The sequence below is a fragment of the Taurulus bubalis genome, assembly GCF_910589615.1.
Source record: "Taurulus bubalis genome assembly, chromosome: 12".
Lineage (NCBI taxonomy): Eukaryota > Metazoa > Chordata > Actinopteri > Perciformes > Cottidae > Taurulus > Taurulus bubalis.
The window spans coordinates 20,772,103-20,791,949 of record NC_136600.1 but is presented as its reverse complement, the minus strand read 5'-3'; the positions used below and the strand labels follow the sequence as shown (position 1 = coordinate 20,791,949).

The following is a 19,847-nucleotide window of genomic DNA, read 5'->3' as shown; positions in this document are numbered from 1 at the left end:
GCAGCAGCATCAGTGAGCAATCTCTCACGTAAAGATTTTACTCAGAAATGTGATTGGGACTAAACTAATAAACAAAGAGTACTACCGTAAAAGTCGGGTTACAAGCCGCTACTACCTCCGGTCAGTGTCTCGTTAGCTCCACGCTGTAGCCAGCTAGCGCTCCAGCTAGCGCTCCTGCTAGTGCTCCGCTAGCTCCCTGACAACCACCGAAGGTAGCGGGACCAGACCCGGCTCGACACCCGACTCGAGCAGAGGGGACGCCGCCAGTAGCAGCAGCGGCAGGGAGCTAGCAACACTGCTAGCTTGCGTGCTGCTAGCTTGCGCTGCTGCTAGCTTGCTACAGCGGGGACACCCACCGGAGGTAGGAGCGGCTTGTAACCCGACTTTTACGGTATGTACGTTTTTTTTTATCACATTTACAGATTTGATGAATTAGGGATTACATCAATGTACATTTTACTGTGAACATAATTAGGGCTAAAACGATTAGTAAATAATCAATAAATCAATTGGAAGAAAACGTTTCATGTTTGGTTTAACATCTATTTACCGGTGGTGCAGTGGCTAGCACTTTCTCCTCACAGCAAGCGGGGCCCAGGTTCAACCCGGTGGTGGTCCTTCTGTGTGAACTTTGCACGTTCTCCCTGTGGCAGCGTGGGTTCTCCAGGTTCTCCAGGTTCTCCAGGTTCTCCCACAGCCCTTAGGTTAATTGGAGAGTCAAAAAATTGCCTGTCGGCTCTACATGTGCCCTGTGATAAGCTAGTGACCTGTCCAGGTGAGGATTAGCTGGGATGGGCTCCAGCGCCCCCACGACCTTAAGCGGTTTTGGATAATGGAATGGAATACTTGATACATTCAGAGGTATGTGTGTATATGAATTTTAGTGAATAGGTTTTACAGCCATTCTGCTGCTTGACATTTGGTTAAGTTTTGCCTCCCTCAAGTGGTGAGTAAGAGCGCTGGCAAAATGAATGTAAAAAACAAGTTGAATGGGAAATTGAGAATAGCAAAACTGTGTTACGCCCAACAACAGTGAACTGAATTGTACTAGAGAATTAATGAGAGAGAGAGAGAGAGAGAGAGAGAGAGAGAGAGAGAGAGAGAGAGAATGAGAGGGCGGAGCATGTGGTCTTGACCAATGCAATGAATTTGACCAGAAACTCAGAGTATCCCCCTGTCCTGCTGACAGCTGGAACGCCCCCTCCCCGATGAAAAGCGCTTTGATTGTTGGCAGGAACTCCTCTGGTTTGGCTTCATGGCTGTCATCTTTGTCAGGTGATGGACGGGCGGGTGTTTCACCCCTGATAGAAACAAGCCCCTCCAGCAAGCCTCTGACTTTTAAAGAGCAGGACCTCTGCCAGTTAACTTCTAACCTTTTCCCAACAGATGGAAACAACCACAAGTGAAAAATGAAATTCAGCAGACGTTACAAAAGCAAAGATCGGTGATGTTTTCTTTTCCATTTTTTACCAACTTTTAAACTTTCTTGTGAATTTTACTTTGTGATAATATCAATTCCATAATTTTATATCAAGCTGAAAGACTACAGTCACTTTGGATTTAATTTGCATTTTGAGTTACTATTTTTTATTTTTGCATCTCTACCTTGAACTAAACTATTGTTTTAGTTATAAAATAAGATAATGCTTTATTAGTCCCGCAGTGGGGAAATTGCAGGATTACAGCAGCACACAAGAGACACATAGTAAATTAAAAAAACAAGTAATATAAATAAACAGTAAAACGGTAATAAAAACAGTAAATTATCCACAATAGCAATATTATATATACAGACAGAAGTATTTAAAATGTATTTATATTGCACCAGTTAAAGTGATTAAAGGGACCAACGTGATTGAAGTGTTATTAAGTGTTTTTGAGGTCTACTGCGAGCTCAGTTGGTTGTGCAGTCCGACAGCAGCAGGAAGGAAGGATTTATATGCTTGATTTTGCAGAAATGTACGTTTTTACTTACACGATCAGACACTGCTTACAAGTTACATGTTAGGTCAAAGAGATTTCTGATGGACTCTGGCTCAGGTCATCAGTTTGTCAGTGAGAAGAAACCATAAACACTACGAACATGTCCTGAGCTCAAATCCCACTGAGCTAAGTCACACAGCAGTATTTCTCTTTTCTCTTGCTTCATCCCTCACCACTGCACATACACACACTCAGAATACATCAACTGTAATTGTATATATTGACTTCAACTTAGCCCTGAGCTCCACGGCATAAATCACTGTTCGCCACCCTCGTGGCAGCTCCTCACATCGAGGTGGTCCTTTGCATCGCAGAGAGGCAGCTCTGGGTTTGTGTGGGCATCCAGCCAGCTCTGGCCTTCCAACATGTGAGCGCACACAGGAATGAGCCTCAGTCAGCTGTCAGCCTCTGTTATTCTTGCACAATCCGGCTTTTGTTTACATGCTACTGTAGTTCCATAATATTGTAAATGCAATACATCGATTTATGTTAACGTATTTGCTGCTAGTTGGGCCACTACATTTCTCTTCATGGTCCCTGGTTGCTGAATCTTACTGACGACCTGAACCTTTCCTCTTGCACCACGAATGACGTTTGTTTTTTTTGGGCGGTTTATTTGTTTGTTTGTTTTTGAAGGGGGTCAATTTCACATTTGAAATATGGATTGGTATATGCAAAACAGGGGTGATGAAACATCAGCATGTTGGAATCTCCATTATGAGCATGTTAGGAACGTTTCTGGGCAGTGGTTGAGATAAAACTATGAGCACACATTTTGTTATCTTAAAAATTCCCAAAGGTTTTCTATAGAAGTACTTTGTAACTTTATGTAATACCTTTAATTAATTTAGGGATAAAAAAAAAGCATTTTTCACAGCAAACATTTTGGCTTGTGAACATTTATTGTAAAGTTAGTAGCACCATTCAAACTTCAAACTTGAGAGAACTCCCTGTGGTGTGAGGAATATCTGATGTCAATATTTTAGACTCTTGGAGAATTCAGGTTCAACCTTGGTTTGTCCGAACATTGTGGTTTTTCCTATCACTTAGCCGGCAGCTGTTCCCCTTTATTCATCGCTCTGAGTCAAGCTGACCATGTTTACAAGTTCAGGGTCCAAGGGTAAGACCACCTCCCTTGGGGTGTGTATAGAAAATACACGTTTGTTTTGTTTCGCGGAAGTGAGTTATGATTCAGAGTATTGATTTTGTTGTTTAACATCAGCCTAAAAAAATTGGACCATTGGTACTTAAAGAAATGATGGCAACAAAGTGACAAGTAATATAATTGATTAGATTGTAATTACTACAACTTTGAGTAAAAAGTATTGACTAAATTAATTAAATTAAAAAAGTGGAAGTTGATTTATAACAAAGACCTCCAAATGAGTAAAGTTCATCAATTTCCTGCATCTTTGACTTTCCTGATAAAATATAATGAAAGTTTATGCAGAGATTATCCGCTGATTTTATCCAAAGTAAATTTAGTCAAATGTAATTAATAAATAAATAAAAAATCATGAATTCAGCTCAATGTAATTCCTAACTATACAAAGTATTTTTTTATTATGCAAAGGTTACTATTATGTGATTTTATCTAAGGACATTTTGACCTTCAACTATTCCTCAGTAAATTAATTTATAGTCATCCTTTCAAACCATGACCCCAGTGTCCATATCCCAACGTTTTGTTGAGTTATTTTGAAGTTACGTTCGTAATGTTTTGGGGAGGGGGGTCTGAGAAATTCAAGACTCCATGGCAACATACCACTTAGCCATCACAGGCACTTAAAGTCTTTCAAAAAACATTGCTGTGTTGTTTACTATTGGCTCTGTGTGAACAAAAGATGGAGCCCTGGTGTCTCCGCACTAACAAGGCCCATCTGAAAGCACGAGGGGAAATATAAGTCGGCCCGTGCTTGCCACTTCATTTCCTGACTCATAAGAGCCTGTTTCCTGTGCATCAGCCTAAACATGGCATTTCACCGGAGGGACTCTGCCACTTGTTCCCCCGCCTGAGTTTCCCCTTTCTGCTTTTGACTCTCACCTGCAAGCAATTTATTTTTCAAGACACACTGAGTAATAGTTTCCAGATTTACCCCTGATAGGATTCTAATTGAAAATGACACGTTGGAATTGACAATGTAAATCAGCTTCATGTTTTGTCAGGTCCAGGCAGTGGTTCAAACCAAGGGAGTGGTTGTGGGTTTTCAGCGTTTTATACCAATGTGTGGAAGCAAGCTCTAGAAACTCATTTTCATACCCAGCAACTATTTCATGCAAGTAAGCTGTTTTGCTTACAACTAGTGGTGGCTTTGATTTAAATAAACTTGTGTGCCACATATGTGGGCCAAAAGTCACACATTTTGCTTTTTCTTTGTGAATCCAGAGTAATTGGACATTTTTTCAAAAATATGCTCTTGTTCTGTTCGATAGGAACATCACATTTGTGTCTTTACGCTGAAACCATCAGCCGGTTACGGTTGGGGTACGCTCAAAAATAGCTTGTTCATGTATTCCAACCCCATTGGATGGCAAACGGGTGTATGGCTCGTCCAAATGGCCAAACTCAAGGCAGGGCTTTCATCCTGCCGACATGAATGGGGATGACATGTGATCATTGTTAATCTTGGGGATTATAACACAACACAGCGCTCATAGTGTTGTAGGCTACGGACACATTTCTTATAATAAATGTTGCAATAATAGTCTTTCTGTTCATTTATTCTTCTACTGAACCTCATCAAAACCAAATACAACTTCTCAAACCTGACTTCAATGTTTTAAACACTACTAGACTGTTTACTTCTTGTTACTGGAGCCTGTCTCCATCAATTATCCGGACTTCTCCACAGTGTACTCTGTGCCTTTGTTCAGAGTTTGAGGGTGATTACTGGCAGGACCTGCTTAAAGCTGTTATTTTCCAGATGGCAAGCAGGCAACACTCAAGAGCTGGTTAGTCCCACCATGTGTTCATGCTGGAGCCAACATATAAACCACTTAGCCTTCAGATGGCATGGAGTTGCTATCGGCCTGCTGAGCTGAAATGGGTCATGGTCAAAGCACTTTTGGCTGAGGAAGAAAAGCTTCAAGATCCCCGGGACCCAGAAAGCAAACTCTTTATTTAAGGGGAAAGCCTTGAATCCAGACCTGTGCAGACCAGACACAGAGTTTAATTGCAGATGGGCCGGTTTCCTGCATCCAGAAGGGGGGAAAGTGGTTTAAAGCAGATTGGATGTGGGGCACATCTAAAGTTCAAAGTGTACAGCTGTGAGAAAGAGAAAGAGTGAAAGGTCAACAGACTGGATTCGGTGGTTTGTGGAGCTGCTCTCACTAAGAGTTGACAACCAGCAGCTGCACAGTGACAAGGAGATTTACCAAGGCAAAGGTCTTCTCACCACTCAAGGATGAGATACTATTCAGCTGTCTTGCTGATAAGTGCACTAAGAGTACGGCCATCGTTTATAGTTTTCATATTCATGATAAATACATAGAAGTGATATTACTTACATGACATGTGGAAAGGTGAGGCAGCTGCTCTGTCCAAAAGTAACAAAATCCACTTACCAGCCTCTATAAAGCTGACAAACATGTTATATCTTGCTTGTTTAAGCCTGACAAAAAAAATGCCCCTATGCTTATTAGAAGAAAAAAACAAGTCAAGGGAGAGTTCCTTGTTTGGGTTCACTGGATGGTGATGGGCAGCTTTGAAAGGGAACACTTAACGTCAGGAGAAACTGATACGGAAGAGGATGTGTGACAAAGGTCGGACATAAGAAAGCAAACAATCTTGGTGTGGACAGCAGCATTCATTACTTTGTGAGTAACCAGTGGAGAGCAATCCATCAAAAGTCAGTTATTGTGAGTATTTCTCTCTCATTACATAACAGAAATCAGCAATTATAATTACGCTGTATCAGAAAATGCCACCTTTAAATCTGTCAGATTAAATTTGGCAGCCGCATTATTATTTTTTTATTCTGAAATTTGATCAAGAGAATGTTAGGGCTTTTGTTAATTAGCTCCTTTACAGGGAAACAAGTTCACCAGGAAAGTCATCAAAATTGGTTATGTTAAACAATATTAATTTCATGACATTCAAAAGAGTGTATACTTACATTTTCTCTCTAAAAAGACAATTCTCCCTGACAGTATCAGTTCTGTGAGCTAACTGACACATTCCTCCATGTCCCTCTGAAAGGATTTAATTTAACTTCACGTTTTACTCTGCCCCGAGTCAACGAGCTCCATCAGCCACAAAACTCACAAGAACAAAACACACCCTCACAGAGAAAAGAAAGAAAAGTGAGGAGAATGACAGAGAGACTGGGAGAAAAAGAGAAGTAGAAGAAGGGGGGAAATAGGTTCAAAGGCGATCTTTCTCCCTTCCACTCTTATCCATTCACTTTGTGCCACATTGGCCCCTGGGGGGATGGGGGTCGCTTGTCATTGGTGCCATTCACCTGTCAATCAGATTGTTACAAGATCTGATGGGTTTAGAGCGGAAACCCCCAGCCATGAGGCACATGGGATGAAGTCACCACCTTAAAAGCTGTAGGAACAAAAGCACTGTCACTATTTGACTTGTTCCAGAAACTTCTTCCGCCCCGGTGCTTCACTTTCTGATGCTGGGGGAAACTTACTTCCTATTTCTGTACAGATGAGTCATAAACTTTAAAAAGTGAGAGTCCAGTGTATTAGAATCTATTGTTTTGGTTACGATTTCTTATACGATTTTTTCATGTTTCAGCCTCGATGAAGTGAGACTGATAACACGATAAAAGTCATGTATAGCACTACAGCCACAGAGAGTATCTATATATATTATATATATATATATATATATATATATATATATATATATATATATATATATATATATATATATATATATAGATACTCTCCATGGTTTGAAAGTTGAAATCTTCTAATTGAAACCTGGAGTGAAACGAATAATCTGAAGATACACATTCCTGTACTGTATTCATTCCAAATAACTCTCCAGAAACAAAGTATAGCAATAACTACCCCCCTCAAGCCCCCCATTCCAGAACAAGGTATAGAATAACACAGAGGAAAGTATCTGGGGCCACGATAAGTGCTCTGAAACAGGAGACAAATTTCCGCAAGCAAACCCAGGTGGTCGTCCGTCCCACGTCCTCTGTTACTCATGAAAAGTCACTTTTTTCTTTCCAAGGCTGCTGCATTCATACGGAGGACATAAACTCTACTGGAGCCCGTTGCACCAGAGCCAGATGGATTCAGTGTGTGACTCTGATTGTGATCTGAAGACAGCGTGTGGAGCTGTTGAAGGTGCTGAGGGCTCCTGCAGCGGTGACAGAGTTGGTGACAGTAAAGCATCCGAGCTCTCACACTGCTGCCTTTACTCCAAACGTGCTGTGTGTGTGTGTCTGTATTACATGTAGGAATGATCTCCAAGAAAACACTTTGCAAATATGCGGCCAATCAATCAATCAGTCAGTCAGTCGTGAGCTCATGTAAATCCCTCTCCCCCTCAGACCAGCCATCTATATTACAGTTTCACTGCTCTTTATACAACCAGATTAAGGCTCGTTAAGAATAACAGGACCGGCGTGAATGTCCTCGCCCTCGCTGTAACTGGAGAGCCTCGAGGTGGTACTGAGGGGCCGCCAGGGGCCCTCGGTGTGAAAAGCGTCCAGTCAGGCTTGGCCTGAGCCACACAGACCACTACTCACTCCATGCACGGCCCCTCACAGCAGGATCCAGCCATCTGGACTCATTTCTGCTCTGACAAGGTGGCTCTCAAGGCCCATCTGTATGAGGGCTGCATTCACAGAGGGCCCCAGGAATGTGCTTGTCTGGGAGAGAACTAAGCTGATTTAAGGGATGGCGGCTCACCGCGATATATCTTTTCACCCTTTACACCGGAGCATGTCATTTCATCAACATCTGTATTTCATTTTTAGTGCCCTAGTCAATCTAGGGTTCAGTCCGTTTGGTTTTAGGCACAAAGATAGGACTCAAATCACTCCGTTAATACCTGTTGTTGAGTTATTTAGACTAAAACACATGCAAGACATGCAATTAGTTTTATAAAACATCTATACTATTTGTATAATTAAACTCCAAATCCTATCCGGTTGTCATTTAATTGTTTTCATGGCTCCGTGTTAGTTGAAAACAGATGATGTTGTTGAGTTATTTGTAAATATAGCCATAGTTCACTAGCCGTGATGTATGATGCTGAACTCTCTCCCCATATCACCTATCTGTCAGTTTGTGAACATAAAAGTGATTATGCAAAAAAAAAAATTGTAAATGTACACATTTGTTGTGTTTCTGAACATTTCGCAGCTGAAACGATCCACTGACTTTCCAGAGTTTGGTTAAGATATCCTAAAGGGGTCCATAGCATACTAGGCAGTAAATCCAGACAGAACCTCACTGCATGCATTACTGCCATTACCGCGCCTGCTGCGACAGCGCAACCCTATTAGCTGTTCGGTTGCTATGGGAACTAGTACTAAAACCCCAAAAGAGCCAACAGGGACGGGTCAGAGGTCAACTGCAGGACGTACGGCAGATAACTAGCACATGTCTTGCCCTGAATTCTGAGTCTACTCATAGCTAAAGAATACTGTAACCTACTCTAGTAGGTATGGTTGACCTGGTTCTGTTGTGAAAACTATAAAAGAATATTATATATATATATATATATATATATATATATATATATATACATATATGTATATACATATATATGTATATATATATATATGTATATATATATATATATACATATATATATGTATATATATATGTATATATATATGACATATATATATATATATATATATATATATATATACATATATATATATGTACGGTGCTACTTTACAATAAGGCACTCTTTTATAAGTGTTAACTGTTGGCTTGATTAATGGTTAATAAATAATCTACTGAAGCTCACATCGGTTTTAATATTATTAATGAATGATTTATAAAAACAAGAGGTAATCGGTAAATTAACCATTCAACTTCCCTGAAGAATATCTGGACTACAATCATTTATCAACAATTAATTAAAACTTAGACCTGCAGTTGCAAAAATGATAATAATGGTTAATAGCTATTTATGAAGACAACTTATACAACTTTTCTAAATGTTTCCATATTACCTCAATTAAAGCTCTGACACTGTATACATGATAATTCTAGGATGCTTTTAAAAACAAACAGTTTCAAGTTTGCCACAACTTGCTCTTCACAATTCAGGAGAGAAAGTTTATCCGATGACATAAAAGTTAATGAAGCTACAGTTGCCCATTTGAAACAAGAGCGGCTGAGCAAAGACAGAAAATGGTGTTTAATTGTTGAGAACATGTTCAACACAGTTTTAATAATAAAACAGCAGCGTACCATCAGGGCTTAATCAATAGAGAAGCTGCAGTTTATGGCCTACATCCACTGCACTGGGAGTTGAATGGGGGCGTATGTGTGGCCGGTCCAAATGACCAAACATGGATGCATAAGACCTGTGTTCTGGCCTGTCTGTGACCGTGATCAATAAGCTCCTTTTCTGGATATGATACACACCACATTCATTAGCCATGCAAGCGTCTGCCAGTCGTTTCACTGGAATCACTTTGAATCACATCCCCAGGGCTGTTTCCTCCTTGAACATGCAACTGAGATAGGTTTCTCAGACCTGTGACACATCACCATTTGCTGCTTTTATGGGAGGCATCCCACTATCTGTGTTACATTATTATGGGGTTGTTGCAGTGAATGCTTTAGTGAATTTCACCAACAAATGTGTGCAAAGTTACAACATAATCCTGCCTTGAGAATGAGACGGTATCAGGAGCATCAGAGGCAGCTCTAATGTGAGTCCATCTCTTGGTAAAACCTTTTGTTCTGCTTCCTTTGCTATGAGCTTTCCAGCATAAATCCATCCTCATAGTTAACTGAGGTGCAGGAGCTGAACCGTGCAGTCCAATACAAGCAACCAGCGTCCTCCAGTGGTGGGTTACAAAACAGTTTAGAGTGACTGGTGGAAAAAAAGGAAAACCTGGTCAAGTAGGAAGCCTGTTAGTGGTGCTTACTTGGCCAATCCGCAGCGTTGGGGTTTCCTATTGGCTAAAATGGAGCTGTCAATCAAACCCTCCGGAGGGTGTTTTTCTGTGGTCTCCTCAGTGCAGTTTAGGAGGTCGTGGAGTACAGATCTCTTGCGCTAACATCAAAACTGTCTTGTATAAAGTAATAATACTGCAGTGTAAAATACACAAGATGCTGCATTCACATACTTACTGAACTAAATGTTAGCAACAAAATGTACTTCCGAAAAATAACTTAAATAATAACTATTTAAAGTTATCATCAATATGAGACAGAATGGCATTATTTTAAGGCCTAATTCTATTCATGGTATATTATTTTGTAGCTATACGTTTAAAGATGGGGCTAATCGTAACTAATACTGTTAATTTTATATAACAATGTACCATATTCTATGCTGATCAGAAATGTTTTATATGTACATTTCTTGACTGCAAAGTAACAAACTAGCAATAGTGGTAACATAACTAAAAAGTGATAGACTATGTTTTTTTCGTCTGAAATGTAGTGGAATAGTATAACGTATAAAGTAGCATCAAATAGAAACACTCAAGCAAAGTACAAATTCTTTGACATTTTAAATATATTGTAAATATAAAATAATATGATATATTATTATTATATTATGTGCACATTTTTGATAGGGTTTGTTGTTTTTATTTGTTTAGTTTTTTCACGTATAGGGCCCGACATGAAACTGCTCACACTCTGATGAGATACGTGTTCTTCTTTTATGGAGCCTCCAAAATAAATTAATATTTTCTTCAACTGCAAATGATTTAAAACAAATAAAAACAGTATATCCACGCGCACACAATCCCTTGCCATACACAGCTGGCGCCCATGGGTGGCAGGGCTGTTCCGGACCACTGAACTGGGGTCGGACTGCTCTCTGATTGGTCGGCTGTTTGCGCGTCCCCGTCGTCTCCTCCCGGTTTTCCTGGCATGACCTTTTCCCTTGGCAACCACTTCCTCCGAGCATCCACGGCCATCTTTAATTTCAAGTCATTCATGAAAAGTTGCTTCGCTCATGTAAACACGCCGAGCGACATTATTTGCGCACAACGCAGCATCGGCGGCGCTGCGTGCGTGTTAGTTTAGTCTCCAGCCGACGTGCGCCAGACAGAGCCGAGCAGCGCCGCAGCATCGGTCCGCCGAGACTAAGTAAACACCGAAAGCGTACGTGCATATTGTTCAGTGTCGGGTCGCGTCTTGTGCATCACTCGGGCACGTTTTCACGCTGCTGTTTGCGCAACATCCTTAAAGCTAAACTATCCGAATGAGCTGTGCACGTGTGTAGATACTAACGTGTTGCGTTTAGGGACTGACGGAGTATAGCGAGTTGTGCTCGTGAAAGAGTCAGCAGGTGGAGCGCTAGAAGTGTACGGATCATAGTCTGAAGGGCACAGCTGAGTACTCAACACTGCCATGTTGTTCTGCAAATGCCCCATCAGCAGGGACACGGAAGTGGTTATTTCTAACAACACAAACTGTCACTTATTGTTTCGTTTTTGTACGCTGTGAACTGCCAGTGATGCAATCTGCGTTGCATTAATTGGCTTCTCATTCATGGCAGGATGAGAAAGAAGCAGACTGCCAAACAGAGGAAGACTGAAGACACTCCAGTTGTACAGGAGTTTGTGGTAGAAACAATAATTCGCCGCAGAGTCTTTAACGGGAGAGTGGAGTACTTCCTGAAGTGGAAAGGTTTCACTGAGTGAGAGAGATTTGCTTTCTCATTTTGTGTGATTATGTTTGTTTCGTTTTTGCACGTTATTAAAGTGTGTTTTCTCCTTCCCCTTTTTTTTAATGTTTTTACAGTGCAGAAAACACATGGGAACCTGAGGACAATCTGGACTGCCCTGAACTCATTCAAGAGTTCCTGAGAAACACTCATTTCTTTGAGGGGAATGAGGAAGATCAAACCGAGCAAGAGTTAATTCCCAAAGAAGAAATGACAGAGCAGGAGACGGAAATTGTGAGTGTGTGAGAAATGCAGCGCCAGTGTGTCTGTGGGTTGATGTTGTTTTGATGTTATTCAGAGAACTTCTGCTCCTAAACCTGTAAAAAGGAAGAAAAAAACAACATATTATTAGATATGATTTATATAGAGTATTACGCTCATAGAATTCAGGAAGCTGTACGTCTTCATGTTAAAAGAAGCTGCTCTGGATTTAAGTAAAAACATCTGACCATGTTGGCAGATGATGTTCCTACTTTTTGTGAGTGTTTTAAAGCTGAATATAAAACTAAATGGTGTGTGAAGGTGGTTGGTTTCACAATGGCCCTGAAAGGGAAGTCAATAAAATGTATTTTTTCAGTGCAAAACAGTCCAAAAAAAAGGGAAACATCTTCCCTACCAAGCATTCTCCTCATGTCTTTGTGGTTTCTTCTAACGCCTACTCCTTTTGTCCCTGACATCTCTTTGCAGTCCTGTATGCAGTCCCAGCAGCAGGCTCTCACTGTGCAGAGCAACAGCGAGCCGAATGACACGCAGTCAGACACCCCCACTAACCTCAGCACTTACCTCGAGCCTGAATGCATCATCGGCTCCACAGACAGACAGGGAGAGCTTATGTTCCTTGTCAAATGGTAACTCCTACACTTCCTCTTTCCTCTTTCCTTGAACGAGTGCCAGGGGTTGGGGAAAAGTTTGTCTCATGTTGAAACTCACAATTGTAGGGAGCATGTAGTGTTGGGCTTATGCAGGTTTTTTTTTTATCTTGTTGTGCAGTGATAATGTCATGCTGTGTGAATATATAATTAACAAAGAAGACGAAGTTAGACGTGATGAAACAGTCCTTAGATTAGTAACAGATTAGGGAGAGCATGCTGCCATGATAAAGAAATAATGCATTACATTTTTATTTTTTTGGGGTCTCAAATCCTGCTTTGGTAAATATACTTTTTGGTTGCATTATGAGAAGTGAGGAGCAAGTATTTGAAATGCACATTGGAGATCTCTGCTTTTGGGGCTTTCTGCCAGAAATCTCCTGAGAATTAGGCAACAAACCAACTTGGTTAGGTTTTTGGAAAATATCATAGTTTGGGGGAAACATCCTATTTGCTTTTGGAGCTTCGTCCATATAAAACAAGGCAATTTTACTTGTTAATTTATTTCTTAACACCTGTCAAACACAGAGGTATTTTAAAGTGCTTCACAGAAGGACAAGAAATGAATCATAAAAACATTTAAAAAAAAATAAAAAACGGAAATGAGAGAGAACTAAAAAATAGATCAAGAAAAATCAACCGTAAAATATTTAAATATATTTTGTGAATCCCATAACTTAACTGAAATGCAGTACTAATATATTACCCTTTGAAGTGTCATTGGATATTATTCAGTCCCCATAGTTTTTCCTCCTCCACAATAACCTTCTCAAAACTGGCAGGACTTTGTGCTGCTGCTGAAACATTCAAAGTAGGCGGCCGCCATCTTAACGGTGTGTATCCCCCACAGGAAGAACTCCGACGACGTGGCCCTGCTGCCGGCCCGCGAAGCCAGCGCCAGGTGTCCCCAGGTGGTCATCGACTTCTATGAGCAGAAGCTGACCTGGCACTGCGGAGACGAGGAGCAGTGAAATGTGTGCGTGGGTTGTGTACAGAGGCGAGCTGATAAACAGCTGTGCTCTCGCCTGAAGCTTAGTTTAACCTCCATTGCGTGTCCTCCTTCAGATGACATTAGAGGCACACGCTGTGAAATTGCGCTGCAGGTGGAATTCCAGATCCTGGCAGGTGCGAGATCCTCAGCGGGATGGGTTTTAAGTGCTCTCGGTCCCGTGGTGCTCAATGAGGTCTGCGTGCCTTTTGTGGAGACTGAAACTAACCTTTTGTGTAGAGCAGCTGATTTGAGATCAAACTAACCTGTAGCAGCTTTGGTCTCGCGTAAGCAGACTCATCACTGTGGACATGCATTTTGTTTGTGTTGCTGTGTAGTAATTAAGTATTTGAAGTCCTGTTTAGCTACATCTTGGTTGTTTGTGTGCTTTTATATATATTTGACCATGTAGGCAGAGTGAACTGACTGTCCAATCCATTCCTCCATGTAGCTTTTAGTCAGAGCTGAAGATTGCTGAAGACCTGTTGTTCTAACATTTATTTTGTGTTTGCTGTTTATAGCCACAGCTTGTACTGTGTCTCTCTATGACCCTTGTGTTATGTAGAATATTTTTTTAAAAATTGCCCACCATAAATTTCCAAAATGTTTCTAATCAGCTGCTAAGTGCCAAGTATTATCTTCTACTCTGTATTGACTTATAACAAGAATATTATTGCGTTTAAATAAAATGTTATCTGATGCGTACACAAAGTCCCGGCACAATTCATCAAATTTTCTTAAAACATCTCAAAATAAATCAACGGAAATTAACACAAAAACTGATGTGCACCTGTCATGGCTAATACGTTGTTGAATGTAGCACTTTAGATATGAGACTGTCCAATTACTGTACTGTTCTAATTATGTTGATGGCACTGTCCTGACTCAACATGACTCAACATATCTCCCCTGACTGTTATGGGACACTCATCTGAACCGTAAACCTCCTGAAAACACACCTGCTACTGAATACCTGTAACTGTTGACCATAGATCTGTGAAGTCTCTGTGAATAAAGGAAACGTTTCTCTTTTTTTATTTTGTATGGTCACATTTGTCACGTGCTAATTTATTTGGTAGGAACATCAATTCAACAAACGATCCATTTCAAAGAAACAGAAGTGACGCGTTGGGTGTTTTTTACGCTGACTCTAAATGACGGTCAATAAGCAGTTGTAGTTTGTTTGTCATGTTGGCACAAGGACCTTTGTTGATATTACTTGAGGAAGAGCTTATCTCAGTCTTGTGACTTTATTTTGAAAACCTTTGGTCCTAGACAGTAAAAGTTGAAAATAAAAGGCACTTGCACAATGCTAAGATAAGCAGCACTTTATCTGACTGACTGAACGCTACTGAGAGTCAAACAAGAACATTTGGACTATGAGAAATGAAACTGACAGCGCTGTGACTCAGGTAGGTCTGAAGTTATACTGTGATTCTGATATTTTTAACAAGTTTTATAGCTAATAAAAACCTTAAATGTCAAGTTGAGTTCAGAAACTTTAAATTCTGGTACAGACTTGTTTTCTGGCTTGAGCAATAACAGTGTATTAGGTGGGAATTTCCGACCATTGCACTTCCCCTCTCTCTGCCATTAAAACACTTCCCCTTTTTCACAACGTGCTCAGTTCAGTGTCTCTCCTGCCTTCTCCATGCAGCAGGTAATCAGTGTTTGGGTGCGGGACCCACGCATACGAAAGAATGACTTTTGGCATGCCTACATGGACTACGAAATCTGTTTACATGTAAGTAAAACGACAAAAGAAGGTTGTCTTGACCTTTTCATAAAAGTTGAGCTCACTGAAACGTGTGTCGTACTTGTGTACTGTTTTAGACCGACAGCGTGTGCTTTACCAAGAAGATCTCAATTGTGAGAAGGCGGTTCAGTGAGTTTGTATGGCTCAGGCAGAAGCTACAAGCAAATTCACAGCTAATGTAAGTCAATCTTACTGTATTTTGAATTGACAATTTCAGTATACTTTCAGTATTCCTGTTAAAGATAATCTTTATGTGTTTTTGTTGCAGGGTACAGCTACCAGAACTACCCCCAAAGAACCTCTTCTTCAGCCTGAACAACGGCCGACAGATCACTGAGCGGATGAAAGGGCTCCAGAAGTTCTTGGAACAGTAAGTGATCTCTCAGATCAATTCACATGTGAACTTTGACATACCATAACAAAACTGCTGACAGTTTCCACAAACACTGGGCCATGTGACTGCTGTTCTCACAAGTAATACAATAAACTGAAATTGTCCTTATTCTATAGGATCCTCGAGAGCCCTCTGCTGTTGTCAGACAGCTGCTTGCATCTTTTCCTGCAGTCACAGCTCAGCGCGTCCAAGATGGAGGCCTGTGCTGCTGGACAGACCCGCTACTCTGTGGCCCAGGCGGTGCAGCGCTGTGGTCTGAGGCGATTCCACTCTGAAGAGGATCTGGAGAAGGACCTCAGCATGTCTTGTGACTCTGACTCAGACAGGTTTGTAATATTATACTTTTTAGTCTTTCACCACTACAACAATTCCGTCGAACTGAAAGCCTTTTTACATCCAAGGTTATAGAGCTTTGTCATCAGCAAGGCAACATGTGCTTTTAAGCATAGACTCACTGATGTGTTTTCCATGACAGATAATACGAGAACTCCTTCTGCGTCATTTTCCAAACTATGAGTTTGTTTTCACTTTCCATCCCCTGTTCTGGTTGTCTGTCATTCCAGCTCAGAGTGTATAGATCCAGAGCTTCGGATTAAGGATTTGGCAATCAACAAAGCAGAGAGTACGGCTTCACTCGATCTCATGGGAAGCAGCCAGGAGAAACCCCTCAGCTACTCATGTGGTTCTACATGAAAACATCACCATTATCACATCATCATATCATCGGTACAGATGTCTGGAACCGTGAAGAATACATTTGCCTGTTACCCTGTCATACTGCACTTTTGGCTAAGTAGTTGCTATTTCACTTGTTAAAAAAAATCATTGCTTATTATATTCTCATTGGGAGATTTCAGTTTGAACCATGTACAGTAAATAGTAATAAAAAAATTAACTATTGTATATCCATAAAGTGTTGTGAACCAGTATGTTCCATCTGCGTAGCTAAAACGTTGTTGCAACAATTTGCCTGAAGATGGCAGTGTTGGTACACCAATCTGTTTGTATGATCACTTATCCGATGAACATATGTGGCAATTGTCCATATTTACCTCACAAACAAGCAAAGCAGAAGCATCACTAGTTATAATCATTCACACGGTGTATTTCTGTCAGATATATGCAGATAACAATGCAGTACCTTAAGCAGTGACAGCCTGAAGTCTCTCTCTGTGGCTGACCTCCCCCTCCTAATATAGTAAAAGGTGTGGGAAGCTTGTCATTGGCCTCTGCCGTGCTTAGCAGTATGCTGTATAATAGGGTCTCTGCAGAGCGCTCAGACAGCCCCCCTGTCAGGTGTGTGGCTGGTAGAAGGTCCTGTGGGATCCCAATGGACTCGCTCCTGTCTGAGAGGGCCACCAAGTAGACTGGCTACATTGCTCCCTGCTGAACAAAATGCCTGCACTGACAAGCCACCTTTTCCACCCGTCTCTTTCTATATCCGTATATGAGTCTGTTCACTACAGTCACATTTATCTGTGTGCGTGTGCTGAATACATACATGTGCTCCCAGTGTGCAGCACCGTGCTTATGCATAGGTAATGACCACTAAACAGAGTGACGGCAGGCTGATATATCTGCACAGCTAATTAGATTAGCTTTGTCTCTCTGCAGCGGTGGTGATATTCATTATGAATTCAGAGCAGACAATAGGCTTGTGTTGCAGAGAATGGAGAGGTGACAGCACCTCAGACCTGCTCTGAGCAGAAGAACAGTTTGGACAGTGGGACAGCCCACCAGCTCAAATTGGGTGTGGAGAGGGGTCATCCTACCCGGAAGATGTGTGGGTGTACCTGTGTGTTCATGCATATCCACATATGCTAATGCAGTATACACATGTGTCGTCTTTGACAGTGCTCAACTGTGTGGGGAAGCATTACCCTGCATGGCTTCAAACACTGAGGCTGTCAGCGCTGCAGATCTTTGCTTTCGTTAGATATTAAAAAGAGGTTTATGCCTCTAATCCATTCAGAAAACACATCGAATTGTTGAAGTACGGGCATTTTTTACACCGAGTCAAACAAAACTTGTGCAATCAATGAGGTTTTTTCATGAATCCATTTTTAGGATCTCCTTTAGACTTGTTGGTAAATACATTTTACAGAAAAAAATTAAAGAACGGTTTACTGAATAAAAAATAAACAATTTCAAATTCTAACTAAAAATCGAAGATATTTAAAATGTGGTTTCTGAGTGTGGTGTGTTGGTGAGACTCCGGATCGCACTATTTCTAAGCAATATTTCAACCCTGAAGCTAAAGTAAGTTGTTAATGCCACAAATGTACAGCATGTTGCATTAATTTGAAGAATACATTTTGTTGGGTTTTGGGATGCTATAAATCTAATATCTATCTGATATGTAAATCACACATGTGGTAAAAAAGCTGACAATCAACAAATATAATAACCAGTCCACTCTCTGATAAAAACAGTCTCACACAGCAGCAAGGCCTTACACACCTCAAGTTAAAACTGCATCAGTGAACTGAAGCATGTTAGCGTTTAGCATGTTAGGCAAAGCAAGTGTAATTGTATAGCGAGTGTTAGCCAACCCCAGCGTGCCACAAACATCGTGTCACTTAGCTCGCCAGGTTGTGCGTTAAATTGGCCATTGATTAAGAAAGAGATGCAACGTTTTTTGTTGTTGTTTTTTTACTTTTCTGAGGTACAATAATGCTAATTATAACCACCCCTCATATTTAGGTTAATCCTTCATTTGTTTGTGCCGTCTTGAAGTGCTAGTTCCGCCCCGTGACCTTGGCCCGGGAATGCTAACATTTGTAACGTAGTACGTCCTTCCTCTGGATTTCCGCCCTCCTCATGTGGGCGCAGACACACCTGCAACTCCTTATATTACATTACATTTCATTTAGCTGACGCTTTTATCCAAAGCGATTTACACTAAGTGCATTCAACCATGAGTACAAACTCAGAACAACAAGAATCAAGTACAATTTCTTCAAGAAAGCAAAACTACAAAGTGCTATAAGTAAGTGCCATTTAAGTGCTACTAAAGTGCCACTTCCTTGTTGTAGCCATATATTTATCTTTGTTCTTATTATGGAACTGTTCATGAGACTTTGTTTCACTTGTGGTAAATCGTAAGCTGCTTGTAAAGCCCCCCCCCTAGTAGGACACTGTCTGCTTGGACTTCCCCAACTTGCCTCGGTCCTGGTAACCACCATCATATTTCTTCCCCCGATGCGGAGATTCCCTGCCTTCTTCCTTGTCTGTTTCCCTTGTGTGTTCTGCCGGAATAAACCTTTGCTCTCAATCCACCATTCTGTCATATTGCGTTTGGGTACTTCCACTACCCGTTACCCAGAAGGCTAAACGCTTACTGATTCATCAAGTTACCCAAGATTACAGTTGCCGTGCAAAGTAAACGTGGCTAAGCACATGGTGCAAATAGGTCACTGTATCATAAGAGTTTTGTTTGTCAGTCCAGTGGATTGACACGTTTACATTACTTGTTTCAGTCCGACCTGTCCTGGAGTAGCTTATTGACTCTGCTTTTAATGGTTTGTGACTCTGGTCCACTGGCTGTTAACCTTGAGCCACTGTAGCCTAGCCTGTCAGTGCAGCTCTGCTGCCATGACGAGCACTGACACATTTAAACCTTGGCTAACAGCTCTCTGCTCCATGTTGTGTGACCCCAGAGAGGTCAAACGGTGTGGAAACATTGGGAGCCACACCCTGTTTCAGGGTCTGTTTTTCGCTGAACAGAACCACAATTATTCAGAAATGTACAAGATCAAAATCACGTTTTAATTATTTCCACGAATGCTTTATCTCCGTTTAATCTAATTAGTATGCTTATTGTTTGACACATAAAGCAGTAGAAAGGGAAATGGCCCCTCTGGGAGGTGCCCATCTGCTTCTGGCCAACTCAGCATGTCTTTCTGCAGCGACAGCTCCAACCAACCCAACCCCACCTCATGAGTCTGTGATCTCATACTTGACTTTCTATTCGCTGTGTTGAGTAATTAAAACCAAATCTCAAAAATCCTTTGTGA

The 19,847-nt window shown here is 41.1% G+C and overlaps 2 protein-coding genes across 2 annotated transcripts; both read left to right on the top strand.

Moving 5' to 3' along the window:
- Positions 1-11,539: 11,539 nt before the first annotated feature.
- On the top strand, positions 11,540-14,707 carry cbx3b (chromobox homolog 3b). The gene is made up of 4 exons (XM_079227622.1): positions 11,540-11,797; positions 11,902-12,058; positions 12,512-12,672; positions 13,544-14,707. Exons 1-4 carry the CDS (start codon positions 11,658-11,660, stop codon positions 13,662-13,664), a joined length of 579 nt encoding a protein of 192 aa, XP_079083748.1. The 5' UTR covers positions 11,540-11,657; the 3' UTR covers positions 13,665-14,707.
- A 625-nt stretch (positions 14,708-15,332) lies between these two features.
- snx10b (sorting nexin 10b) lies at positions 15,333-16,696 on the top strand (the record flags this gene model as incomplete). Its single annotated transcript, XM_079228099.1, has 5 exons — positions 15,333-15,425; positions 15,515-15,615; positions 15,706-15,807; positions 15,948-16,157; positions 16,395-16,696. The coding sequence occupies 5 exons, from the start codon at positions 15,333-15,335 to the stop codon at positions 16,522-16,524; spliced, it is 636 nt and encodes a 211-aa protein (XP_079084225.1). The 3' UTR covers positions 16,525-16,696.
- Positions 16,697-19,847: the final 3,151 nt, after the last annotated feature.

What these genes read in the sequence shown, in the direction of transcription:
- cbx3b (XM_079227622.1), top strand. Translation starts at nt 11,658, where the DNA reads ATGAGAAAGAAGCAGACTGCCAAACAGAGGAAGACTGAAGACACTCCA. An exon ending in AAGTGGAAAGGTTTCACTGA is followed by an intron (nt 11,798 to 11,901) that starts GTGAGAGAGATT and finishes ATGTTTTTACAG; the next exon opens with TGCAGAAAACACATGGGAAC. An exon ending in CAGAGCAGGAGACGGAAATT is followed by an intron (nt 12,059 to 12,511) that starts GTGAGTGTGTGA and finishes ATCTCTTTGCAG; the next exon opens with TCCTGTATGCAGTCCCAGCA.